We start from the raw sequence: 27,094 nt of genomic DNA, 5'->3' as shown, positions 1-27,094 counted from the left end.
AACTTGGCCACATTAGTTCATTTCTAAGGAGTACTAGAGATGATCTCTCTGTGTAGCATTTGTCACGCCCAAATCGCCCACAATACGTAACGAGGTGTGTCCATAAAGCCCTCCTGAAATGGGGCGGTGGGGATGGGGTGAGGGCAGCCCGGAGCAGGAATCCTGCCTGCCCCAGGTCCCCCAGGCTGGGGACTGGGTTAGCGGGGGGTGGGCAGTGGGGTGGGCAGACTCCCCAGCTGTCGGTGTGCTGGGCCCTTGCCCCAGGCGGCTCCAGCGATCCGCCGCCCGGGCTGGAGGGAAGGGGCTGAGCCCGGGCGGCAGGGAGGAGCCCCGCGGAGGGGCGTGTTTAGTGCGTGGCAGCGAGAACCTCGCAGCGCCGGGAGTCGGCCGCGGTGGGTGCCCGCTTTGTCCCGCTCCCCGGTGCACAGGGCTGGGTCCAGTCTGCAGGCAGCGCCGCGGCTGGAGCCGGAACCGGACTCGGGGAGCCCAGGATCCGCCACAAGTCGCCCCGATGCTGCCCCAGCTGCTCCTGCTGCCCGGGCTGGTCCTCACGCTGCTGATCGCGGAGGGGAGCGGCGGTTCCAAGCAGGAGGGTGAGAGGGGGGCACTGAGCGCCTGTCCCGGGCACCGCCAGCGGGGGGCCAGCGTCCCCTGCCCGGGGAGACCCGGGCACCGCCAGCGGGGGGCACTGAGCGCCTGTCCCGGGCACCGCCAGCGGGGGGCACTGAGCGCCTGTCCCGGGCACCGCCAGCGGGGGGCACTGAGCGCCTGTCCCGGGCACCGCCAGCGGGGGGCCAGCGTCCTCTGCCCGGGGAGACCCGGGCACCGCCAGCGGGGGGCACTGAGCGCCTGTCCCGGGCACCGCCAGCGGGGGGCCAGCGTCCTCTGCCCGGGGAGACCCGGGCACCGCCAGCGGGGGGCACTGAGCTCCTGTCCCGGGCACCGCCAGCGGGGGGCACTGAGCGCCTGTCCCGGGCACCGCCAGCGGGGGGCCAGCGTCCCCTGCCCGGGGAGACCCGGGCACCGCCAGCGGGGGGCACTGAGCGCCTGTCCCGGGCACCGCCAGCGGGGGGCCAGCGTCCCCTGCCCGGGCAGACCCGGGCACCGCCAGCCTGGAGTCAGTGCTCACAGCACAGAGTGAGTAACATGAGCTTCAGGTACCACCCAGTCTGAGGTAAGTGCCCAAGGCTCAGCCGTTGGGCCCTGTTGCATCACACAACCTGTGGTCAGTGCCTGTTACACTTCTATGGTGCACCTAGACAGCCAGATAGGGATTGGTAAATGGAGAGTTGGAGCCCTGGGATGCCTGTGTGATTATCTGAGGTCTGGAACAATCAGAAGATACCATCATTTTATCCCTATACAAACAGCTGGTGAGGGAACCTCTAAAGTATTTTGCTAAATGCAGAAGAATTGGAATAGCTACTGCAGATGACTACAAGCATGATAGAGTTTCAGGCATTACAACTCTGAAGAGCAATTTGGCTCATTACATTTATTTTCATTAAAGAAGTGGCAATTAAGAGGCAACCTGATTTAAGTTGTAAATAATGGTACAAGTTCAAAATCAGGAGTAGGGAATTTTCAAGATTCCACAAATTTCCCCATCCTGAATCAGGTTGAAAAGTCAAAATCTTGAAAATTTTCACAAATCAAGAACCTGGAAAAAAAAAATCCATTCAGGTTGATAGAAACATTCTGTTTAGATAAATTCAAAATGTTTTTTTTTCATTTAAACCCTTTTTTGTGGAAATTTTCTAAAATTCAAAGCAAATAGTCATTTTGACCCTCCAGATTGAAAGCTTCTATTTTGAAAATGTCAAAATGTGATGTTTTGACAACTTCCAAATGTTTCCTTTCCCCAAATGTTTGGAATTGGGAGGTTTGTCAAGACCAACCCTTTGTGTGAACAGTTTGCTTTTAACAAATGGGCATTCGGTGGGGGGTGGGAATAAGTTTTGGCAAAAAATACCAGACCAGCTCTAAACAAGAGGGCACAAGCTAAAATTAACAAAGGATCAAGCACTGAGGGGGTTTAGCAGGAAGTTCCCTATTTACCTTTCTAGATCTTTGTGTGAATTTAGTTCCGGTGAAGAGCAAGAATGCCATCTCTAGAGACCAGTGGCCTCAGACGCAGAAAAGCGTTAGCACAGAGAGCTGCACAGTAAGCTTCCCCTTCACCGTCCCGTCCATGTCCCCAGACCCTGATCTGCTGGTGGATTTTGTGTTGATGTGGACATCTGTCTGACTGCCTTTAGCTGAGGGCAGCTACCAAATGGTGATGTTTTTGGATCACTGCTGACTGGCTGGATTTGAACTGGGAGCCTCGCAGGGAAAGGCTGTATCTCACGTTCCCTACCCTCTCTCACTAAGAACAACGAGGAGTCCTTGTGGAGACTAACAAATTTATTTGGGCATAAGCTTTCGTGGGCTAAAACCCACTTCATCAGATTTCCACTCCATGCATCTGATGAAGTGGGTTTTAGACAACGAAAGCTTATGCCCAAACAAATTTGTTAGTCTCTAAGGTGCCACAAGGGCTCCTTGTTGTTTTTGCTGATACAGACTAACACGGCAACCACTCTGAAATCTCTAACTACGGAAGCTAAACTGTGGGCCGTCACAGGCAGCAATAGGAGCTGAAAGTTTGAACCTATTAAAAGAGGTTAGGCCTGCTCTGTTTACAGATTTTGTACTAATTTAACAATTTCAGGTAGGACAGTGATTTTTTTTTTTTAAACAAAAACAGTTCCCTAGTGTGGATCCAATTGTACTAGTAATAAGGTGCCTGGTACTGGTATAGTTTATTCCCCTAAATTGGCGGGAATAACTTATATTGCTATAAGCATCTTTTTACTTGTATAACTGTATCCCCCAGGGCGGTGTACTGCTTTACCAGTCCCAGCATAAGGCCCCAGTACTTAAAGCACCACAGGGTTGGTGTGTAGGCGAATCCTTAGAGGAGTGTAAGAAAAGCAACTCTGTGCAAAGCTTGGGTCACGCTTTCTGCACTCCTTGTGCACCCCAGATTCTCACTGATTTTATTAACAGGAGTCCAAGGCACACCAGGAACAGAAATTTGGCCCTATGCAGGAATCAGTGTGGTGTATTGCATAGGGCAAGGGGCTTGGAATGAGTGCTTTTCCCTTTCGGCCATTGACTTGCTGCAGGGCCTTAAGAAAAATCTGCACTTCAGCTTCAACAATTGTAATATGGGGATACTACTACCGAGCCTCTTCTGTAAAGCGCCTGGAGACCCATTTTTTTGCAAGTCTAGGTACTACTTGTGCTGTGTTTGACTTACTATTAAAAGAGAAAGTGTGCTTCAAGTAAACTTAATATGGCAATTCAATTCTCAGATGTCGAATCGGGCATTGATTTTACTAATTGTCTCCTGGGTGAGTCGTATTTTCTTAAGCTTTATTTTACTAGCAAGCTTTACAGTCATGCTTTCCAAAGTGCAGCTTAGGGCTAAAGGCAGCCCTTGGCGTCTTAATATGCAACTGCATCTGTGCTCTCCCTATAAGTTCAGGAAAAAGATGATCGTCTCTAAGGGTATGTCTACACTGGCACATCGTCGGCAAAACTTTTGTCGTTCAGGGGTGTTAACCCCCCCACACACACACACTCCCCCGAATGACAAAAGTTTTGCGGGCAAAAAGCACCAGTGTGAACAGCACTTTGTTGGCAGGAACGCTCTCGTGATGACAAAGCCGCTGCTGCTTGTGGGAGGTGGAAGTTTTTTGTGGAACTCTCTCCTGCCGACCAACAGCGGCTACGTCGGCTGTGTCGCTAAAAGCTGTGTAGTGTAGTCACAGTCTACGTTTACTGCTGCTGAACTCCTCCAGCAAGCAGATTCTAACTATTTATGTGGAGAAACATTGAAGTCCACCCTGATAGTATTGCTGTTTGCATTTATTATTGATCTAAATGTTATGTCTCTGTAACGATACTTTGCCTTCCATAGCTCTTTTCACCACAGTGCTCCAAGTGCTTTAGAAAGGTTGGTAAGCATCATGTACCCATTGTACAGATGGGAAAATGGAGGCCCAGAGTGTGAAGTGATTTGCTAATGTCACAGAACAGGTCAGTGGGAGGCAGAATCCAGGTCTCTTGAATCTAAGTCCAATGCCTGATCCACTGATCCATGCTGCTTCTGTACTCTGTGTTTATACAGTTAACTGTAACTTCCAGGTTTCTGGTTGTCCGAGTAGCCTTCAGTGTCACTGAGTCTGGATGACCCTGCTTGGCAGAAAGGAGTCAGTGTTTTTGTTTACAAGAAGTAATGTGGGACAGAAGATGTGAAAGAGTACATCTGCTTTGAAATGCTTCCACAAAATGCCAAACATATGTTACCCTGCTCACAAGGGCATTTGAATGCTGGTGTAAGCTGGCACCATTCCAGCGATTTCCAGCTGGGGATCTGGCCCGGGGTGATTTATGTCTGGAGAAGGGAGCCAGGATTTGAAATGGTGATGTGGAGAAAGAGAAGAGCATTTGGGGAACCCAGCAAAGGGCTTTGCCGGTTATAGAGCAAAAGGGTAACTACTGCGGCTTAGGAAGTGAATATTCACTTGCAGCAGTAACTTTGAGGAAGAAAAGGGTAAAAGGGGAAGGTAGCTGGAGGCTGCATAGTTCAGCCTTAAGACTTCCGAGACTGGACTGAAAGAATGCCTTGTGGGTGGAAAGATCTCTCTGTAACTAGAGGCCTCTTGGCACAGAAGTGAAGCCTAGCTAGTGTCTCTCAAAGTTGTTCCTCCCCACCAGATCATTAATTAAGGGGAATCTTTATTGAGGAATTCGGCCCAGAGTCTGTGTGGGGAGGACTGAGGCTCTGCACTGGCTTTTTCTCGCTCTAATTAATTTATATGCTGCACAGTGAGGTCTTTTTCTGTCTCCGAAATATGACACCTCTTCCTCAGCCATCCGCTGGAGCCTCTCGCACTCTCCCATTTGGTGCAGGAAAACTCTGGAAGTCACATAAGATGAGTGTAAACAGTTTGCTGACTGTCTTTGGAAGGTGGCGTGAAAATGAATTCCTGCTTTGTTTGGTTTGAGATCCTCGGTCCTTGGAGAGTATTCAGGCTGGAATAGCTGCCCAGCAGTGGGCTCCTATAAATTATTCCGTCTTATTCAGTTAATTTACATCTTCAGCTCTCACAGCAGGGGCTGGAATTTAATGTCTCTTTTCCAGCCCCCTGCCTGGTATTCCACATTTGCGTCCCTTCTCATCTGCCCTCTGATTCCCATTTTCTAGGAAAGCCTGAGCTCCTGGCTCCCTAGCAAAGCAGGCTGTTCTGATGCTCTGCACGCTGTCACATGACTGGAGACTTGCCGGCTTTAGCATATTCCCTGGGGGACTGCATACTTTCCCAAGCTGTTTACATCTGACTCCACAGAACATGAAAAGCAGGAGTGTAATTAGGGCCCTAACTGTGCTGGCTAAATAACTGAGTTTAAAAACTATGCTTCTGCATCATTCAAATTCCTTTATAGCTCTGTCCATCTGTCTGTCCATCCATCTGGCTCATGCTCAACACTGTGGTACCTAAATGACTAACAAATAGCCCAGAAGGGCTCTGTGGAGCTTGGAAGCTTGTCTCTTTCACCAACAGAAGATGGTTCAATAAAAGATATGACCTCACTCACCTTATCTCAAACAAAATATACTTAAATCCAACTTGATGGTCTCTTATTGACCTGTAATCTCTTTTCATATTGTTGTGATGGGAATAAAGGATCTCACGGACTTCTGGTTAAAACCCCTTCTCTCCCTCAGCTGGGAATCCCAAACTTATCTCTACCCTTGTTACCCCCACCCCAGATCTCTCTCTGCAACTGTACTATAGTTTCATCCATATCCTGAGGACTCAGACAGATAATTGCTGTGGGTTAGTATCTACCCTTCACCATTTTCATAAGAACATAAGAATGCCATATTGGATCAGACCCAAGGTCCATCTAGCCCAGTGTCCTGTCTTCTGACAGAGGACAGTGCCAGGTGCCCCAGAGGGAATGAACAGAACAGGTCATCATCAAATGATCCATTCCCCTGTCGCCCATTCCCAGCTTCTGGCAAGCAGAGGCTAGGGACACCGTCCCTGCCCATCCTGGCTAATAGCCATTTTATGCTCAGTGGTCTACCACATCCAGAGATCCTGCTTTTCTCATGCATCCAGAGGCATTGGGCTCTGTGTGCCCAGGAAATCTATCCAGATGCATTAGGGATGCACACCATGTGCACCCACTAGGAAATTCACTCCTCCAGTGTCCTGCTAGATCCAAGAAAATGCTCCTCCAGGCCAATCCGTTATTCTTGGAATTTTCCAATGTTCCAGTCGACTGGCCCGGGATCCTGTTTGAACAGTGCTGCCAGGACCCCTGCACATTCCTATCCGGGTGAAAGTGTTAACATGAAGCAGGAGCATTCAGTTACATCAAAGAAATCATGGGTCCAATCCTAAAAGTTTTACTCCATTTTTACTTTGACTTTGATAAGAGCTTTGTCTATGGGAGTTTTGCCAGCATGAGGATGTGCAAAAACTGAAAAAGTACTTTAAGAAACTGGAAACCAAAAAATCAAGAGCAGTAGGGAGAGAATGTTGGATGGAGGCTGTGACAGAATAAATCCACATGATATATAGTAGACATCTGGACCACAGATCCAGACTACAATAGAAAATCAGAGGCGCATCCAAGAGAAAAATAACAGCTATCTGGCCAAATGCTGCAGTTCCTTATGTCGGTGTAAATGCTCACTGGAGAGAGCGAGCAGTGCTGCAGGTAAGCACTTAAACGAAGTGGATGATTTTCAAGTCTGCACATCCATTGATGGCAGTGTTATTTTTTTACCTTCATGTTTAATTTTCTTTAAACTCTGAGGAAAGTGAGACTTACATTTTACATTACTAGAGAAACCCTCAGTAAGTTGTATTCTCTGTGTCTGTCTCACAAGCCGAGCAATGAAATGATAGTTTTGTAAAGTCTCAGACTTCACGGGCAGGGCCAGCTTCTGACCTTGGTTGTACCAGTGTAAAGGCAACGTAACGACACAGGTTTCATTGGTATTAGCGTAGGGCTCCTTAGCCATGCTCTGCCTCTGGCTGGCCCCACTCAGGGGCTACACTGGCTGGCTGCTCCAGGAGAGCAGAGCTGTGGGTGGGTATCTTGCGGTGCACCTCCAGAATGGCTTTCCACCCTTGCTGGCCTGCAGCCCGGCTTCCACCAGTGGACTCCAGGCTGTGAATCAAATCCTGACTGTAATTTAGGAGCCGTCTTTTCTCAGGGACGGAAGCACCTCCCACCACATTGAAGTCTGAAGAGCACTGTTCCCTCTAAGCTGTGCGCGTGTGTGCACACACGCAGATTCTAAGCCCCGTGCACACGGCGAAACACCGGGCGCACAACAATTTGCACAGAAGAAACTTTTTGCGCACTCGGCCTGTCAAAAATGTGCACAGAAGAAATTGTGCGCACAGCCTGTCAAAAATGAGAGGGAACATTGCAGTAGAGTAGCACGTGCAGAATTTGGTCCAAACTTCGGTGCTGAGAGTCTGCAGGGGAGCATGACTTTGCTTATGCAAACATTTGACCCTAGATCCAAGTTAGACGGGGCTTTAGTCTGTGTTTCATAGGACTATGTTGTCGCAATGAAAAGCAGAGGTTGAGCGGAGGCAGTCATGCTGGGTGGTGAGTGATGAAGACATCAGGACTCTGTCAAGTTCTATTCCTGCATCTGTGGCTAGCTTGCCATGTGGCCTTGGGAAAGTCACTTAACTTCTCGGGGGGTACGTCTACACTGCTGCTTGGACCAAGCCTCCCAACCCAGGTAGACAGGCTCACGCGAGCAGGGCTCGAGCTAGCGTGCTAGAACAAGCAGTGCGGACGTAGCCGCTCAGGCTGCAGCTTGGGCCCTTGAGCCAAGGGGGTCAGAGCCCGAGCCTCAGCATCCACACTGCTATTTTTGTAACATGCTAGCTCGAGTCCTGCCAGAGCGAGTCTGTCTACCTGGGCGAGAGGCTCGCTCCCAGCTGCAGTGTAGACGTACCTGCTATGCCTCAACTTTCCCCACACTACCTACCTTCATGAAGTCAGCCAGGGCCCTCAGGCTGCCAGTCCCCACCTCGCCCCTGTTTCTAATCGCAAAGCTGCTTTTTGAAGGTGGGTTGTTAAATGGTGAAACAGAGAAGGGCGGAACGTCTTTCTTTACCTGGTGCTTTCTCCTGCCTACAGAAAACCTGCTGGTTCTTACTGTGGCCACCCAGGAGACTGAGGGATTCAAACGCTTCAAAAGATCAGCCCAGTTCTTCAACTACAAAGTCCAGGTGAAGCCGCGCAGCCTTGGGAGTTGCTCCAAAGGGACCCCCACAACACCACACTTCCATCAGAAAGCTTTCATGGGTGCGGCAAGCCACGCTGCTATGACATAGCATCGTGCCGCTGTGACTCAAAAGCCGCGGCACCGAGCCAGCCCCTGTGCCCGATCATTTCCTACAGAGACACCCGTGAAAGCTCTTTGCTGCGCGCTCTCCTGCACCATTCCTCGTGGTGATGCTCAGTGGCAGAGGATGGGTCAGCAGTAACTGTGTGTCCACCAGAGCAAGTGTCCTTACGCCCTTGCCCGCTAGGAGTTGCACTGGGAGAGGTCGGGACAGGTGTAACTGAGTTCCTCCTCAGCCAGCGCTCCTGCACCATTGCTCCTTGCCAAAAGTCTGACCGGAGGCCAGCAGCGACGTAGCTGTGAGTTTCTCTGGCAGCTGGTTCTCCTACCCCATTTCTTAGAGTGACTCACGCTGGGGAAACAAGTTGTTGCCTGTGTAGCGTGAACTCTTTGTTAAAAGGTTCCCTGTCACCCTTTAGGTGCTGGGGCTGGATGAGGAGTGGCGTGGTGATGACAAGAAGGCAGCAGGAGGTGGGCAAAAGGTCCGTCTCTTGAAGTCCGCTTTGAAGCAGCATGCGGATAAGGAGGACTTGATCATCCTCTTCACAGAAAGGTAAATGGGGCTGAAGGGATTTGCCATGAGTTGAGCTGTGAGGCAGGTTCTTAACAGGGGGTAATTAACCCTGAAGGAGGTTGGTAGGGGAAGTTGAAGTCCTGCCTACTGGGATTCCCTGCGCCATGCTGACTGCGAAATGTTAAATGCATCAGTGCCAGCTGGGAAGCTCTCACTGCAGTGGACCAAATCCAACTCTTGTGTAAGGATGATGGAGTTACCTCTGCTTACACCAGGCTGAATTTGGCCTCCAAGGGATCAGTGGGCTAGTTTGCCATTCTGGCCTGGCCTTTCCCAGCAGAATTGTCCGCTTGGCCAGGAGAGGTGGAGAGCCAGGCGGGCGGCATCTTGGGAGCCAAGAACTAGTCCGCGGTGAGGAGAAATAAAAGAGTGGGCTGACAGATGTCAGGGTTCAAGTCCCAGCACCCATAATGGACAGGCCAGGGATACCAGCGTTTGCCGCAGGCTCCGAGGACGTGAAGGGAAAGCTCTCTAGAAGCAAAGCCCCTGAGCGTTAAGGGATGTAAGGAACAATCCATCTGTGAGCTCAGTATTTTATTCACCACAGTAGGTTAGTTTGGAACAAGTACCATATTCCGCTCAATGAATTCACAGAACCACAGAAAAATAGGACAGGAAGGGACCTTGAGAAGTCATCGAGACCAGCCCCCTGCACTGAGGCAGGATGAAGTAAACCTAGACCATCCCTGTCTGGGGTTTGTCCAACCTGGTCCTAAAACCTCCAGTGTTGGGGATTCCATAGGGCTATTACCACACCACACCGATGCCTGGAATGACTGCAGGGATTGTAACGCTGTGGTGCAGGGCTAAAAGAAAGGGATTCCGAGAGAATCTTCTGTTTCTCACACTCTTTTTTTTCCTGACCTGTTCTCTTTGACTTCATTCCTTTCTGTTCTCCTTTCTGCCTTGCTCTGCTGCTCCTGCAGCTATGATGTGCTCTTTGCATCGGGCCCTGCAGAGCTGCTGAAGAAGTTCAAACAGGCCAAGAGCAAGGTGGTTTTCTCAGCAGAGACCTTCATCTACCCTGACCGGAGGCTGGAAGCCAAGTACCCTCCGGTGCAAGATGGCAAGCGTTTCCTGGGTTCTGGAGGTAAGAGACAGGTCAGCGTCTCCCAGCTTTGTGTTTCCGGGAGACCAGGCTCTTAGAGAAGATGGGGCGGGGCAGAAAAGTACTGTGCAATTAGAGGAGAATTGAGACCATGTGTGTACACATTCATAGCACATAAGCTAGGCACTTGCAAATATGTCTCCCTCCATTGATTGCAACCCATGTAGAGGATAAGAACCTGCAACTTACTCTTAGCTAGTGGGGCTGCTCCTTTAGCTCAGGTTACAGAAGCTTGCGCTTTGGGTGCTGAAGATTAAGGGTTCAATCCCCACTGATGACCCATGGTGGGAGAGTGCACGTCCCTTTGCCGAGAGATTGAAACTGTGTATCTGTGCTACCTTGCAGGGGGGGACATATGTATATGAGACAGTGTATATGTCCCCTTGGAGAAGGGACTGAGACATTGTCCACATGTATGAGTCCCTGAGAATTTTCCCTTCCAGGCTGGCTGGATTGAGACACTGGCTCTCTTCACCCTTTGCCTTGTTCCCGCAGGTTTCATAGGTTACGCTCCTAACCTAAACAAGCTTGTGGAGGATTGGAAAGGACTTGACAATGATAGCGACCAGCTCTTTTACACCAATATCTTCTTGGATCCGGAAAAAAGGGTACGTGTGAGTTGGTGATGCAGGTGCTGCATCTGGCCAGTGCCAGTGATCCCTGGTATCCTGCACCCTTTTCTGGGGCGTGCAGTGTGTTTTTTGTTTCCAGACTTACTTGTGTGGAGTCCCCCAACCCCCAAGCAACATTCCAGCTGGCTGTAAAGGAGGGTGACCACTTAGGAACCTATTGCTCCAGCAGTATTTTCCTGTTTTTTCCCCTTCTTCATCGATGTCTCCCTAGGTGTCTCTTTCTTGCCCCAGTAAGGACTACACTGGCACATGTAAATGTTCACTTATGTGTACAGTGACCCATTTTGTTCAGGCAGATGTGCACCCTTGCACACCCCCCCACTGTACCGACCCTTGAAAGGGTCACTGCCCTATCAGATTTGGCCCAGATGGCAGGTGTTTTTAAAACAAGGTTTCATGTCACTTTACACCAACGGCAATGACGTCATAACATTTAAAAAGCCTTATTATCCTTGAACAAATAAAACATTCTCCTAGCGTGTTTGTGACCCAAACGTTGCAGGGTTGTGCAAGAGCATAGGAACCAGGAAGTGAAACTTGTGACGATCAAGAAAAGTGAAAGTGAAGTCAGCTATTTGCAAAAAGCCATGAGAGAAGCAAGTAGAGTGGCACTTACTTATCCCCAGGTCTGAATCTGGCCCATAACTTTTACCATGACTGTTTCTCTTTAATGATCTCCGCTGAAGTCCTGGTGCAAAGCCAGACCAGAGTTGAATAGTTCTATTGACACGGCTTTCAAAATCCAGATACTGTTACATCCATTCTCCCCCTCTGAGAGTTATTCTAATGTATCTTAGGTGATGCTTGGAGGGGCAGTGAACTATTAAGTCAGACCTAGGTTTGAGTGGGATTCTGATGAAACCCAGTGTAGCGTGGTTTAAAGCCACCTGGTGTAAATGCATCTGCCACCCAGTCTTAAACCATTGCTAAGTTGTGGTTTAACACTGCTAACATGAGCAGCACTCACGGAAGATAGATGGAAGCTGGAGACTGTCCACAAAAGAAATGTATGTCAAACCTGCGCTCCTGGCTATGTTTTGACACGTGATTCATATACTGCTGTGTGAGCAGGCAGGCATATTTCCATCAGTGTGCTTTTATTTGTCGTCTTTTCATGCCCTGGGAAGCTTTAAGCTGTTCATGTTATCTGGTTTTGCCTAATGCAATATAAAATCATATTCTGTAAAATGCGGATAGTGAAACTGACCTCCTCTGGAGAGCACTTTGAGATCTAACGCTGAAAAGCGCTGTGGTGGTGGTATTTTAGCAAAGGGAGAACTGCTGAAGTTCAGGTGGGACTGGGGATCACTGGGAGTATTTAAGGTTTTGGAGCCTGTGGGACATGCTAGTGATCGGGATGATACAATACATCTTTATTTAGCACATGGTCTTTCACACAAACTGTATTTAAAAATGACTGACATAGTCAACAGTAGCCCAGGGAGGGAAACGTGAAAAGATGTAGGCAAGGAGAGTTGTTGTTTTCATAGGAGATCTGAAAAGAGACGCAGCATCTGCTACGGGTGGAGGAGGCTATTCTAGAGATCAGAAGATAGAGTGGAGAATGCTCTTGCATTAGTAGTGGTGAGACTGGGTGAAGGGGCAGAGATGAAACCTGTGGTAGATGAGTGGTGGGACCAGGGAGCAGGTTCAGGGCTCCTAGGGGGTTGAAGTTAATGGTGTTAAACTGATTTACAGCAGCTAAGGACCTGGGCCTAGATCTGTGAGGGAGGTTGAAGCGAATCCATGGAGGGTTTGGGAAACAAGGGCGGCTAGTTTTATAGGGTTTTCTGCAATGAATGGAGGGCAGTAAGAGGGGTGGGAGAGCTGGAATGACCCATCTGTTTGCAGAGCGTATGCCGTCCTAAATGAGCGTGTCCGAAATGAGGTTATTTCGTTCTTTAAAGGAAAATATCAACATCACTGTGGATCAGAGATGCCGGATCTTCCAGAACCTGAATGGAGCATTAGGTGAGATGGGGAGGCTCATTCCTCCTTGGAGAGTGCAGAGCAGCTAGAAACAGTCACACTGTGGCTGAAGTGGTTAAACTCCAAAATCTATCCCCAGAGCAGGTCTCTGTTGAAAACCTCTGCCCAGACTCCTGAATTTGATTTGCAATCCCCATAGAGCCCCCAGCCTCGTTCTTACGGCATTGCCAGCTCCACAGTTAGGCCTGCAGGTCGGGTTTTCCATACCACACCTCCTCTCTGCTTTGATCTCCACGCATGTCAAAGTACACTAGCTTTGGGGAGGGAAACTGGTAGGGAAGTAGCAACACACAACCCAGGGCCAAGGGCCACCTGCCTGCCTTCTTGGTTCTGTACATTGGATTGAATGGCCTGAAAGGTGGGGAGCTGATGAGATGCATTCATCACTCACTCACACGTACCATGCTTTTGGCCAGTCAGTTATTCCACCCTTGGAAAGTTTTATCTATTTGTTCTCCTGGAGCGGAGAAATATAGGTCTTTATTTTAGTTTATCTCTTCCCCCCTTCCCCTTATTTTAATTAGCTAGGCAGTTATCATGGGGCAGGGGGGATTTTGGGGTCCCATTCTTATCTTGGTAAGGGTGGGAGTCAGAGGGTAGCTGTCCCTCTGGAGAGGTCAGGAGCCCAGCCTATCTCTGATGGGGGAGTGAGGCAGCTCAGGTTCACCTGGGACTAGGTCACTCATTGAGTTACTGAGAGGCAGTCAATTAGGCGGGGAAGCACCTCAGTGAGATAAAAGGATGCTGCTCCCAGTGGGACAGGGCTGGATGAACAGGGGCCCCGAGGGAGGAGAAGAGTTCTTAGAGTGCAGGAAGAGAAAATGCCTACATAGAAGGTTTCTTGGGGGGGAACTTGGTGATTGGGGCTCACCAGCAAAGGAAACCCAGGGAGAATGCTCCTGAGTGGGAGAGTGGCCAGAAGGAAGGGCCTGTGAATGCTAAGTCTCAGAGAAGCCTGGCTCCCATGAAAGATTCCACCAGGCAACGGCAGGAACTCTAGATGAGAGGAATTATATGATGTCGTGAGGAAGAGTCTTTGTGGTTTGGCCTCTGTGTGGAGACCTTGACCCAGGAAAAGGGACCCTTCCGCTGCTCGAGCCAGGAGGCCCCTGACTCCAGAAGAGGGTTCCAGGTCAGGAAGGCCTCACCGGTAAGGGGCCTTGGGCATCATGAGAGTTGGCAGACTAAGGTTGACTCAGGCCCTCCTTCCTTCAGCTAGAGAGGCTGAGGGGGAGGCATTTTTGTGTGACGTTCTGCCTTTTGGAGTGAATAAGCTAGACCCCTGAAGGGGCACTCTTCAAGATACAAGCATCAGTGGACTTATTAAAACCCTTATTTGGGGAAAATGAGGCAGAGATGCAATGGCGACACTGCACTGGGCTGCCAGGGGGCATTGCAGGAATGAGGGCCCTTGTCACTGTGCGTGATTGGCCTTTTTGCATAGCTCGATTACACAGACCCCTTGGCTGGTCACTCTGCAGTCACTGTATAATGCCATCTGGGGATGTGCCAGACAGACAGACATAGGGGAGCATAGAATTCAGAGGAGGAAAAGCTGCTTTTGCCTGGATTCTCCCCACCCCCTTGCTGGTGCAGAATTGTTCCTCACCACATATTCTTTGCCTACTCTTGATTTAAAGGATGCAGTCAGTGAGGCTTTACCAGTTCCCTATGGGAGACTGCCTTACAGCTTAATAGATTTCACTCTCCAGAGCCTTCCCTGATCCTATCCTTTCTTAAGTTCCATCTCATCACTCCTAATTCTACCCCGCTGGGCCGCCCTAAATAATTCCTCTCCCTCCGTGGATTGTCTGTGCTCCGCAAATATGATAGATAGTTATCCAGCCCCACTCTCCCGTCTTCCCAGGAGTTGCTTGTATGGGATGGCTAGGGCATTGTGTGGCCAAATTGCTACCAAAGCCTCCTGCAGATAACATTGCTGTGATGTGGTTTCTAGATGAGGTGGTTCTGAAGTTTGAAAATGCACGTGTGAGAGCAAGAAACGCAGAGTATGACACCCTCCCAGTCCTGATCCACGGCAATGGACCCACCAAGGTAAGCAGGAGCCTTGAAAAAGAAGGTTGGGTATGAAACCAAGGCAAATAACCTCTTTAGGCTTGAGGTGGTGAAGCACTTGCCTAGGGAATTCTGGGAAATGAGGCATCCATCCCTCACACACTGACTTCTTCCTGCATAAATTCACAGATGGGGGGATTGGGTGGCTCCCTGCCATGACAGCAAGACATGGAGCTCCTTACTTCTTGGTCACTGGGCCAAATCAAGACCAAGGTCAGCAGTGATTGAAAACATCCCCACCTGAGGAATGACTGGCCAGCAGCCACTGAGTTGGTGGTTATCAGTCCAGTTCCTAGTGCACAGGTGTTCACATCACAATAATTGCCACGCTTGGTCCCCTTCTTGCCAGCCTCAACACCTAGCCGCCAAGGACTGACCAGGCCATGGAGACTGAAAAGTGCTCTCACTCCTTCGCGTTATCCCAGCACATCAGTATCCTCCACTGTAGAAAATTAGACCCTCAGATTTGCATCCTTTTCCATTTCCCTTCTCCCAGGGAGAGAAGGGAGATGAGACTGGCGATGGAACCTGATTGAATATCAGAGGCTGGGGTGAGATTTTCTCCTGCCTTGTAACTAAGCACTTGGGGGATTTCCCTTTGCAGCTGCAGTTGAACTACCTGGGAAACTATATTCCTCGGGCCTGGACATTCGAGACAGGCTGCACTGTGTGTGATGAAGGCCTGAGAAGTCTCACAGGGTTCAAGGTAAGGGTTGATGCATATATAGAGTGGCAGAAGCCTGGTGCTAACAAGAGAATTCCTACACCACGTGCTTGGGTTGCCTCGGAAATGGTGAGGGTGTCGCCAGGTTTCTGGAGCTGGAGAGCAGCCCTCACGCTTCTCACCTTCTTGTTGAATGCAGGATGATGTGTTGCCGTTGGTTCTGATTGGAGTTTTCATTGAGCAGCCCACTCCATTTCTCTCCCAGTTCTTCCTGAGGCTTCAGAACCTCCAGTACCCAAAGAAACGCACTCAGCTCTTCATCCACAACCATGTAAGGAACATCTGCCTTGGATTGTCTTATGCAGTGTTGTTGTAGCTGTGTTCGTTCCACGATACTAGAGAGACAAGGTGGATGAGGTCATATCTTTTATTGGACCAGCAATAACAGATACTACCTCACCAACCCTGTCTTTGTTTTGCCATGTGAGGGATGGCTTGCCTCCTCCCGTATCCCAGAAGTATTTGCAACTTCCCCAGACTGCCGGGACCTGGAAGTCAGGTACAGCTCATTGTTTTCCTAGAAGCCTGTGCATCAATTACCTCCAGCCATGAAGACATAGAGCTCACGTGCTCGGGTGTTGCCAGAGCCTCCAGAGCAGGAGGCTGCCAAGCCTAGCCTTAGCTGAGGCCAGACAGCCTGTGTGAAGCTCATGTAACCTACTCTTCGCTCTGTGTCATTTCCCTCTGTGTGCAGGAGCAACTTCACCTGTCTCGGGTGGACACGTTTGTGAAGGAGCATGGCAAAGAATATCATGCGGTCAAAGTGATTGGGCCAGAAGACCACGTGGAGAATGCGGATGCTCGGAACATGGGCGTGTAAGTGAGAAGACCAGTGTGAACGGGCAGACGATAGGGATATTGGAGTCAACCCCATCCTCCGTCTAGGCTCCGTATCACAAGGGAGAGGCTTCTTGCATCCAAGATAACAGGCCTCTGTGGGCAGAGCAGCAGAAGCTTCCTTCATAGATGTCTGCTTTGGAGCTTTGCAGGAACAATGGCTGGTGTTGCAGTGGTATATTGTGTAACAGCCCAACCCATTCTCTCTTTCCCTTCCTTCCTTATGCATGCCCGTTAGATGCCACTTTTCTGGGGTGACAGCATTACAAACACACTTCGATGCCCTCACTGCCAAAGGGGTTCTCAGACCCTCTGCTAAGAACCTCTGTACCACAAAACACTCTCTGTCCAGGTTGCGTCCATGTTCCCCATCTTCCTGCCACTGGCCTGCAACTTGTCCATGGCAGGTATGAACTTAGCCCCTGCTTATTGTCCAGCCAACATGGGCTAAAGCCAGGCTAGATTCCCAGGCTAAGTATACAGCTTTCCACAGCCTGGGTCCAAACAAATGGAAGCAGTAAGGCTCCTGCATCCAGAGGACTTCGAGTTTCTCTAGCCTCAAGTGCAGCCTGTTCCTCTTTCAGTTCAACTTCCAAATCAATGGTTCCCCATACCCATTGCCTCCTTGTCCACCTTCCTGATGGAGAAAACAGCCTCCCCTGAGCTCAGCCCCACTCCTCCCTGCCATGAGGGGCCAGCCACCTGCTACTCCTTTGCTCAGGCATGGGGTTTTAACCCTCTCTTCCCCCCAACCCTAGTCAGGGGCTCTGCACCCAGTCTGTAAAGGATAAACTCCCCCATCCCAGAAGAGAAGGCCCCCTTGACTGCAAAGTGAAGGTCATCCCTGCTGTCCTGCTGCTGTTCTCTCTCTGACCTGTGGGCTCTCTGGCTGTAGGGATTTGTGCAGACAGGATCCTGACTGTGAATATTACTTCAGCCTGGATGCCGAAGTGGTTCTGAAGAACTCGAAAGTTCTACGGATCCTGATTGAACAGAACAAGTGAGTCTGAGCGATCCTTACTGGGCAGGCTTCAGGTCAGGAATGTAGATAGGGAGCTCCTTCTTTCCTGGGAAATGTGTAAGGGGCTGGGAAGAGATAACATTGCTGGGAATGAAACTTAAGGGTTTTCTCCAATAGAGATGGACCAAAACTGGAGCCATTTATCCAACCCCCCTCCCTGGATTATTGGATTCAGATGCAGTGGGCTCTGGATGTAAACCATCCCTTGTTTTACCCGTATCTCTTTGGAGCAGAGCCTACACTATTGGGAACAGAGAGGCCAGAATCAGAACCATTTTTTTCCAGACCAGATGTGGGTCCAAGCCACAGGGTTGAGGTCTGGATTTGGATTTACATTCCAAACATCCTGGGCGGTACATTCAGATGCAGGTTTTGCTTCAGCCCATTATAAAGGGAGGGATTCACTGGAAAATCTGGATCTATATCCAGGTTCACAGTCCGAGTTCTTTCTTCCCCATCCCTAAAAATCATGAGTGTTGGATCCAAGAAGCCAGATCCTTGACTGGTGTAAATTGGCATAGTTCCATTGATTTCAGTGATGCTACACCTACTTTCAACAGCTGAGCATCTGGGGGAGGGAGTTTTGCAGGCCTATTGCTGATCAGAAGCCTCCACACATTGGGGCTTCATAGAGAACAGAACCTATTCCTGGTTATGTCTGGCTCTGGCTCAGAGATTTAGCTGTGGTTTCAGTCTTAGGGAGCTGGATACACAGTAGAGAAACATATTTCATGTTACTGAAATGATTCCCCTGCTCCCCAAGAAGAAAGATTTCCAGCTCTGTCTCCAGCTGCTAGAACTCCTTAGATTACATTCAGAGGGGATTGTCTGCTGAATGTGTTTAACTATAAGCTTAGGGCCCAAGTTTGCCCTTACTTACACAGGTGTCAAGAGGGGGTAGCATCTGTAAGCGAAGGCAAAACTGGACCCTGAAACTCTCATTGGGATCTTCCTCCTTTCTTCCCCTGGCAGCATCCTGCCCTCCAACCATCTCTCCCTCTTGTGCCTGCAGGCCGGTAATTGCCCCACTGGTGAGCCGTCTTGGAAAGCTGTGGTCAAATTTCTGGGGTGCGTTGAGTCCTGATGGGTACTATGCCCGTTCAGAGGATTACGTGGATATTGTTCAAGGGCGGAGGGTGTAAGTATTGTGAGGGACTTTTGCCAGTCAGAATCCCCTAAATACAAGGCTTGCTGAATAGACAGTGGATAGAGAGTATGTACCCCCAAAATCAGTCTAAAGCCAATTGGGATCCTGGGGCAAGAGTACCAGACCATCACTGTGTTTACAGAAGGCAAGGAAGTCTCTCCTTCCAGACAGGAGCAGTTTTATGTACCTGTCTTCTACATACCATATGTAATCAAGGGAGTAAGGTCTGGTGACCAGAGTAGGGAACTTGGAGTCAGGAGCCCTGGGTTTTGTTTCTAGCCCTGTCGCTAATTCACTGTATGGCCAAATCGCTTAGTCTCTCCTTGTGCCTTGTTTTCTCCATCTGCTAAGGATAGAGAACGTGATGCGTAACTATCCTGCAATGCGGGGTGGAAGGGGGATTGTCATTCTTCTTTAAATAGTGTTTGTAAAGAGCTGTGTGCTGCGTGGATGGAAGGTGCTGTAGATGTCCAAAGGCTGATTACTGGAACAGCTTGCATTCCTGATTTGCTCCTCTTTGGGTTTGTGTAGGTCATTGCGTTTGGTTGCTGTAGGGTTTTGAGTCTGACCCTTTAAACTTTGACACAAACCAAATTCTAAAGAACAGCAATGCTTTATTTTTGTTTTTTCCCCCCCTAAATATGTTCACAATGAAATCTAGCCCTTAGTCCTTTGGGGCCTGATCCTGTAAGCTCTGTCCTGTTACTACTTAGTGTCTAAATCTCCCTCTCCCCATTTTGCAGTGGGATTTGGAACGTTCCCTACATTTCCAGCATCTATGTCATAAAAGGCAGCACCCTGCGATCCCAGCTCAACCAGGGAGACCTCTTCCACAGCGGCAAACTAGATGCAGACATGGCTTTCTGCCATAATGTCCGGGATCAGGTCAGTACAGGGAGCTGGCTGCAGGGAGCAAGGGTGGAGTTGAAACAACTCTGCAGGCAGGTTTCAGGACACCCGTTTCAACTGTACATGCCTAGGTGGAAATAAGTGAACTGGCATCAACTAAGCCTACATGCCTTTCCTGACGCACATGCAGTCAGGGGGGCAGGAGAATCTCTTCCTGTGGTCTGAGAAACCCGGACTAAATTCAGTTATACGCTAGGATCCACTCATGCAGCTCCGGTGAACGTCAGTGGGAGCTACATGTGCATAGCCACAGGCCGAGTGACCCTGTGCGAGCTATTTTATCCTGCTTCTGTCTATAGCTGATGAAACGTGCAGAAGTTCTGCCTCCATCACTGGCCCTTGCTAGGACTATTTAGTCTTCTCTGCATCCCGGGTGGGTCTGGATTTACCAATAAAGGCTCACTGGGGAGGGGATGCCCAGTGTGAAGATTAGAGAGGGAGGTGGGTGGACAGAGGGCATGAAGCCAGGGCTAATGGGAAGCAGCTCCCACAGTAGATAGTTGCAGCCTGATGGTTTCCCTCCATTCTACAGAGGGTCTTCATGTTCGTGACAAACCGGCACCAATTTGGACACATACTCTCTCTGGAGAATTATCAGACGACTCATCTCCACAACGACCTCTGGCAGATCTTCAGCAATCCTGAGGTGAGAGACCGAGCAGGCCTGTCACTGTGGGATACGCCCCTAGCCTCCCTGTTAGATAACGCTGCTGCTACGAGTCGTGTCTCTAAGGGGAGGGTCCAAGCTTTGCTGTGTGACATCCCTCTGATGGGGTTCCCTAGGTGCATAACTGCAGGGCTTTGGGAAAGCATTTCACTCGAAAACTCCTCTGGGCCCTGGAGCTTCCAAGCCGAGAAAATGCTGTCAATTGCTGTTTACCGCTCCGCTTCCCCTTTCCGTGATGAGAGAGAGAGGGGGATGCCAGGGCATGGCCTAATACCACATCCTGAGCCATGCGCCACAGAAGTGACTGCTTTGCTTGTCTTTTTCTAACCATAGGACTGGAAAGAAAAGTACATCCATGAAAACTACACACTAGCTCTGAAAGGAAAATTGGTGGAGATGGTAAGAAATGCTGCTCTTCTCTCAGCGGAGGAGAGAACGGCATGTCAGAATCATATTATTTCAGCCTTTCACCCTCAGAAATAGGTAGCTTACAGGAGACAGTGCTGCCTAAAAGAACATCAGATTCAGAGAGAATGTGGTCTGTCACTATTGGAAGGTATTCTTCGGGACAAATCCCTCCTTCTTCAGAGGCACCTGTCCAGGTTCCTTAATTTTACTGGGAGCAAGGCATGGGAATCTGAAGGCAGGATTCAACCTTTAACATTTTAGCTATTTTTCCAGTGAGCCCTCTCTCCCTGCTCTTGACTTTGTCCTCCTCTTGTCTGACTCGGGACTGTTCATAAATTACATAACACATTGTTTGATGATTTTTATTAAAAAAAAAAAAAAAAGACCCAACCACCCCCTTGTAAAACTGGAACAAACACCCCCATGATGCTGTCCTGCAAAATTAAGGAACTCCCCCTCCCCCTACGTGTTATGTAGCTTATGAAGAGCCCCCTATGTCTGTCTGTATTTGTCTCATTCTTCTGTTTGTCTGAATTCTCGTGTGTTCTCTCTCCAGCCCTGCCCCGACGTTTACTGGTTCCCTATATTCACTGACGTCGCCTGTGACGAGTTGGTGGAGGAAATGGAGCACTTTGGCCAGTGGTCCAAGGGAGATAACACGGTAAGAAAAAGCTGGAGCTTCCAAAGCTACAGCTCCCACCACTTAGACCAAGTCCTTGGGCATAGCTGCAGCCTGCTACAGGCCGGAGTTTTAATCCTGTGGTTAAAGCAGGGCACTGGAGTCAGGACTCCTGAGCTCTGCTCTTGACTCACTGTGTGACCTTGGACTTAGGCCCAAACATTCAATAGCGGTCGCTGGGCAGTCAGAAAATCAGTCAGAGACCCCTTAGGCCTCATTTTCGCAGGCCCTGAGAACCTGCAACCTCCACTGCTGTCCACTGGAGTGCTCAGCACCTCTGAAGATTAGGGCCAAGAGGTTGTAAAGTCGGAGAACCATAATCATCCAGAGTCAGTAGCCACTTTTGAAAACTTGGGCTCCAACCTCCTCTGTGCCTTGACTTCCCTTCTATAAAATGTAGATGATCCTTCCCTGCGTTCCAATCCTGAAAAGCCCTATAGATGAGCATTATGTTTGTTGGTTACTGTCAAACTGTGTTTCATACTTATCATCTAAGATACGTGTCCCCAATCAATCTTATGGTTCCGTTTCAGGACAGCAGGCTACTCGGGGGTTATGAAAATGTCCCAACTATTGACATCCACATGAACCAAATTGGCTATGAGAGAGAATGGTACAGGTTCCTTCTGGACTATATTGCTCCAATCACAGAGAAATTTTACCCAGGATACTATACAAAGGTAGGCATCAAACACGCTTGGTCAATGGGATTTGAGTGCTCAGCGTCTCTCAGGATCATGGCCATGGAGAGGCAATACCACTGGGGCACTGTACCACAGTACGTGCCATAATGGAGGAAATTACCCTGGAGTATGTTATCAAGGTGTGCACCATACTTCTTAATAGGAGCATGCCCCTTTCTCCCTTATTTCAGGGGTATTGTACCCCAATTACACCAATGTACACACCATCCCCTAGAAGTGAATGCCCTCTGGGTGCTTTGGCACCGTCTGTGTATGTCTCTCTTCTCTCCTGCAGACACAGTTTGAGCTGGCCTTTGTCGTTCGTTACAAACCTGATGAGCAACCCTCCTTAATGCCTCACCATGATGCTTCCACCTTCACCATCAACATTGCCCTGAACCGGGTAGGGATAGATTACGAGGTAAGTGCTTGCAAGAAGGTCAGTCTGGAAGTCTCCCAGACCAGTCTAGGGTCTTCTCCTCCTTCCTGTACCCAGAACACCTCCCAGCTCATCCCCACCTCCATCTCGGGCACCTTGATCCCAAAGGACTGCAATCAGTGACTGGGTTTGAATTTCAGGATTTTCTAATGAGGCAGATCGGTGGTAGAAGGTTCTACCAAACCATCATAAGGGAGTCCAGAAAATCAGGAGACTGTTCGGATAATACAGGGATCCTTTCTCTGCTGGTACTTGGCTGATGCCTGTTTCTTTTTGTTTCATGCAGGGAGGAGGCTGCCGGTTTCTCCGTTACAACTGCTCCATTCGAGCTCCTCGGAAGGGTTGGACCCTCCTACACCCGGGACGTCTGACCCATTATCACGAGGGCCTTCCAACCACAAAAGGGACCCGTTACATCGCAGTGTCCTTTCTCGACCCTTAGAGCCATGCTTCATGAGAAAAACCTTTTCCCAGCATCACTCACCGCTGACTCTGAGTGGGAGATGGGAACGCTGCTGAGTCTCCAAGGCATCCATCAAAGTTATTTGGAAATTGATTTTTTTTTTAAATGATGGTTTGACTTCACTGTTGGAAGATCGCCTCCACTAACACTGCAGAAAATAGGTAGGAGTGTAGTTCTAGAATTTGGAGAGATTCTTTGTGCCTTCAATTCCGATACTCATCCTCATCTGTGCTTGGACTTTACTTCTTCGCTATCTGCCATGGCTTACTGGACTAATTGCTTGGACTGAAAATCCAGGTCTTTTGGGGCAGGTCACTTCTTTCCCCTCCCCACAAGCCCCTTCTCCAAGCAGCAGCAAGACTGTCTCTTTGTGCATCCGACAGAGAAATGAACTTTAGGGAATCCTTTCTGGACATTGCTCCAAACGTGAGTGGGATCAGGGAGCTGGTTTCAGGATCAGGGAGTGGAGTCTTAACAGCTGTAGCATTGGATGAAACTCAGTAGCCCCAGCCTGAGGTTCATCTTAGCCATACCTCTTTGAAGTTACTTGGGAGCACATCACCTTGTTAAAACCAGCAATGATAATACCCCCCATGGCTCCTATTCGCCAACCCATGGTTGGCTGACAATACTTGACTTCTGTGATTAGATTGAAGAGGTGAAAGATGTCATCCCAACCTTATCTTGCTGCAGCTGGAAGGGAATGTGTCCACCCAACCAAACTCTGTGTGTGTGTGTGTGTAAGGGGCTTCTTAGAAAGGGGAGGCTGTGGAGAACTGGATGGTTTATGGGTATTGGAGCCTTTCACCTCTACGTTACTAGTTCAAATCTATCCCATATCAGTATTGGTCAAAAGTTGTTTCCATCTGATAAGTGTTCAGTGGCCTCTGTGAGGTGTCCTTGGTGCTCTCAGTCTATTTTGCAGTGATCAGTTGTCCATATTACACTTGGCACTGACTGGTCCCTCGTGTCTAGACTGAATGGGCCATGGAGACTGAATTCTCCTCTTACGCCTAGAGGAGATAATTACTGATCATTATTAAAAGAAATTCCCAAACAAAACACTGCACTGCACTCACTTCTCTCTGGGAGATGAGAGAACAAACCTGGGACAGATGTTAGTCATGTTGCTTATTGCATTGCTGGAAGGGACGAAGATTCGACTTGGATGAGCCCATTATAAGAATCTATGTAGAAAAGAATCTTGGTTGAGGCAAGTTTCTTAGGCAGTGTAGGGGAAACATGTACTGCCATCACCCATGCTGTATCTGTTTTGATTATTAAATAGAAGTCTTTAGTCCTCAGGTCTGCCAAACTCGGATGTTGCTTGAGCACGACATTTTCAGCAAAAGTTATTTTGAACAGCCACCTTCTAAAACCAGATTCTTTGTGGGTTTCTAGAGTGACTCTGCCATCTGTTTATAACTGCCAGGTAGTGAAGCCTACTGCCTCTGATACCAGGCAGTTACAGTCAGATGAAAGGAATTGCTCCACTACTGGGGTAAATAGATGTGTGTTTTGACAGAGAACTTTAATTAGCAAATATAGGACAGAAGAAGGGGACACTGACCTTTTCCTTTCTGGGCCCATGCACAGGGATGTCCACAAACACATCTACAGAGAAGGGAGAGAAATCCATGCACCAACAATCAGCTAAAAAAAGCAAAATTTGCCTCTATTTTTAATGAAAATCTGAATCAAGTTAATTAGTTAGTGTCACCAAAGGAATCACCAGTGCAGGCCAGTCATTAGTAAGAAGATGTTGAAGAGCTGTATGTATTTATTCAACAGATTTATCCACTTTGTTGTTTTTTCCTCTGCCCAAGGAATTGACTGGTATAGAGGTCTCATAGTATTTCACACAAGATGTACAGTTTTAAACAGCAAGTTTTACATTAAAACTTAACAAAATGATGTGTGCAATAATTTGATTCTTTAATATGTATATTTAAATTGTATGGGAGAGGCAGACTTCATATAATTAATGACAGAACACATAACTTGGTGGATCCCCAGTATATCAGGGTTATCTACAGTAACTGGTAAAGCAGATGCTTGCAGTTAAAGATCAGGACAGATAGTCTGCGTTCAAGGCCTGGCTCTGCTATGGGCCTGCTATGTGACCTTCGATAAATCCCAAGACTCATCTCTTTGCTGTTTTACAGATGTGGGAAGTAAGGCACAATAATTATTCTTCTCCCCTCATGTGGGTGTTTGTAATAAATGCATTCATTCTCATGAGGTGTTCATGTGCTACAATGCTGGGGAGCTGTAATACTTACCAAAACAGATACTTTTAAAAAATATTAGAATATTGTTCTGGAAAATGGTGACCCTTATAAATCATTTTCATGTTGTAAAGAAGAAAAAATACCTAATTAATAATAGTCTCCTGTCCAGGGCTTGGGTGAAGATTCAAATTTTGTAGTACATGTCTGTCACAATGAAGTATTTCCAGACGTTCTATTTGATTACTGTATTTTGACTGTATGCCCTATGCTTCTCTTGCAGCAGAGGATCTCAGTTAAATATTTCAAGAACGGCCCCCTAATGTTACTCTTTTGAAAAGCAACGGTCTTTAAAAAATTCCAGAAGGAAACAAAAGAAATTGATCTCTCAGTATAACTACCTAAGAGAGTGCTGGTGTAAGAGGGTTATTGTGACCGCTTCCCAGAGATTGGGGGGATTGGCATTGGACTATGGAGGCTTTCAATCATTGGGTTACTGGTTTGAGTCCAGCCTAGGTTAGTGGAGGCTCAGACATTTTGTTTAATAAAATAATTGGAATAAAATGCTGGTGCTGGAGGTGTCAGGGCTGGTCCTGGTGAGGAACAGAGGACGAACCACACCTCCAACACAGCTTCCCAGAAGCAAGGTGTCCAGGTGTCCAGTTTTCGACTGGAACACCCATTTGAAAAGGGACCCTGGCGGCTCCGGTCAGCACTGCTGACACTGCAGTGCTAAGGCAGGCTAGTCCCTATCTGTTCTGGCTCCGTGCTGCGCTCTGGAAGTGGCCAGCAGGTCTGGCTCCTAGGTGGGGGGGGGCCCAAGCTGGTGGGGCGGTGCCTGTGGAGCGTCAGACCTGCTGGCTGCTTCCGGGGTGCGTGCAACAGGGTGTCAGGAAAGGCAGGCAGCCTGCCTTAGCCCTGCTGCGCCGCTGACCAGGAGCCACCTGAGGGAAGCCCACGCCCCAGCCCTAAGACCCCTCCTGCACCCCAAAGACCTCATCCCTGACCGCAGCCCAGAGCCTGCACCCCAGCTCAGAACCCATACCCCCTCCTGCACCCCAACCTCCTGCCCCAGCCCTGAGTCCCCCCACAAACCCAGAGCCCCCTCCTGAACCCCAACCCCCTGCCTCAACCCACAGCCCCCTCCCACACTCTGAATCTCTCAGCCCCACCCCCCAGCCAGAGCCTTTACCTCCTCTCACACCCAAAGCCCCTGCCTCAGCCCAGTGAAAGTGAGTGAGGGTGGGGGAGAGCGAGCCACAGAGAGCAGGGGAATGTAGTGAGCGGGATGGGGGGGGGCAGAGCTAGGGTGTTCCGTTTTGTGCCATTTGAAAGCTGGCAACCCTACCCAGAAGGCCCTTTTCTCTACATGTTTCAGCCAGCATTTCTTCTTCAGCTGGGCTTCCTCTTTCACCTTTCAGGACTACAGCTGAGGATACAACCCTGGGGTTTCAGCCCAGCTTGCTGCTCAGCTACGCCTCCAGGTGGGGACATTCCTACCTGAGCCTGCCCACTGCCACCTGGACTTGGTGGCCTGGGTCTGCTGCTGCTTCTCCAGCAGTTGCACCTAGAATCATAGAATATCAGGGTTGGAAGGGACCTCAGGAGGTCATCTAGTCCCACCCCCTGCTCAAAGCAGGACCAAGCCCCAATTTTTGCCCCAGATCCCTAAATGGCCCCCTCAAGGATTGAACTCACAACCCTGGGTTTAGCAGGCCAATGCTCAAACCACTGAGCTATCTCCCCCCATCCCTGCACCTCTGGCCAGTACAGCTGCAGTTTGACGGGGCGGAGCTCAGCGGGCAGTGCCCTTGGCACCGGCGGGTGACGCGGGGCTGGATTATGCCCAGGACAGCAGGCATAGCTCCCGCGGGCTGGCACCATGCCCTTGTCTGCCCAGCATCACAGTGCCCCTGGGGCTGCAGAAATGAATCTCCTCCCAGCACCCTGATGCTGCTGCTGCTCCCACCAGCTCCCACTGCCCAGGTAAAGAGCAGGAGGGGGAAGGTCAACCTCTGAGGACTACAACTCCCATGAGGCATTGGGCTAAAGCGAGGGCCTCAAACTACA

The 27,094-nt window shown here is 49.4% G+C and overlaps 1 protein-coding gene across 1 annotated transcript; it reads left to right on the top strand.

Moving 5' to 3' along the window:
• Positions 1–339: 339 nt before the first annotated feature.
• Positions 340–24,710, top strand: PLOD1 (procollagen-lysine,2-oxoglutarate 5-dioxygenase 1). The gene is made up of 19 exons (XM_084651797.1): positions 340–593; positions 8,233–8,324; positions 8,860–8,993; positions 9,941–10,104; positions 10,618–10,730; positions 12,662–12,725; positions 14,701–14,798; positions 15,424–15,525; positions 15,683–15,814; positions 16,238–16,359; positions 17,276–17,380; positions 18,414–18,539; positions 19,292–19,433; positions 19,990–20,103; positions 20,458–20,523; positions 21,089–21,193; positions 21,745–21,891; positions 22,190–22,315; positions 22,620–24,710. Exons 1-19 carry the CDS (start codon positions 512–514, stop codon positions 22,773–22,775), a joined length of 2,190 nt encoding a protein of 729 aa, XP_084507923.1. The 5' UTR covers positions 340–511; the 3' UTR covers positions 22,776–24,710.
• The last annotated feature ends 2,384 nt before the right edge of the window (positions 24,711–27,094 follow it).

The sequence above is a fragment of the Lepidochelys olivacea genome, assembly GCF_965140295.1.
Source record: "Lepidochelys olivacea isolate rLepOli2 genome assembly, chromosome: 18".
Taxonomy (NCBI): Eukaryota; Metazoa; Chordata; order Testudines; family Cheloniidae; genus Lepidochelys; species Lepidochelys olivacea.
The sequence above is the reverse complement of the archived record's forward strand: the minus strand, read 5'-3'. Positions and strand labels throughout refer to the sequence as shown.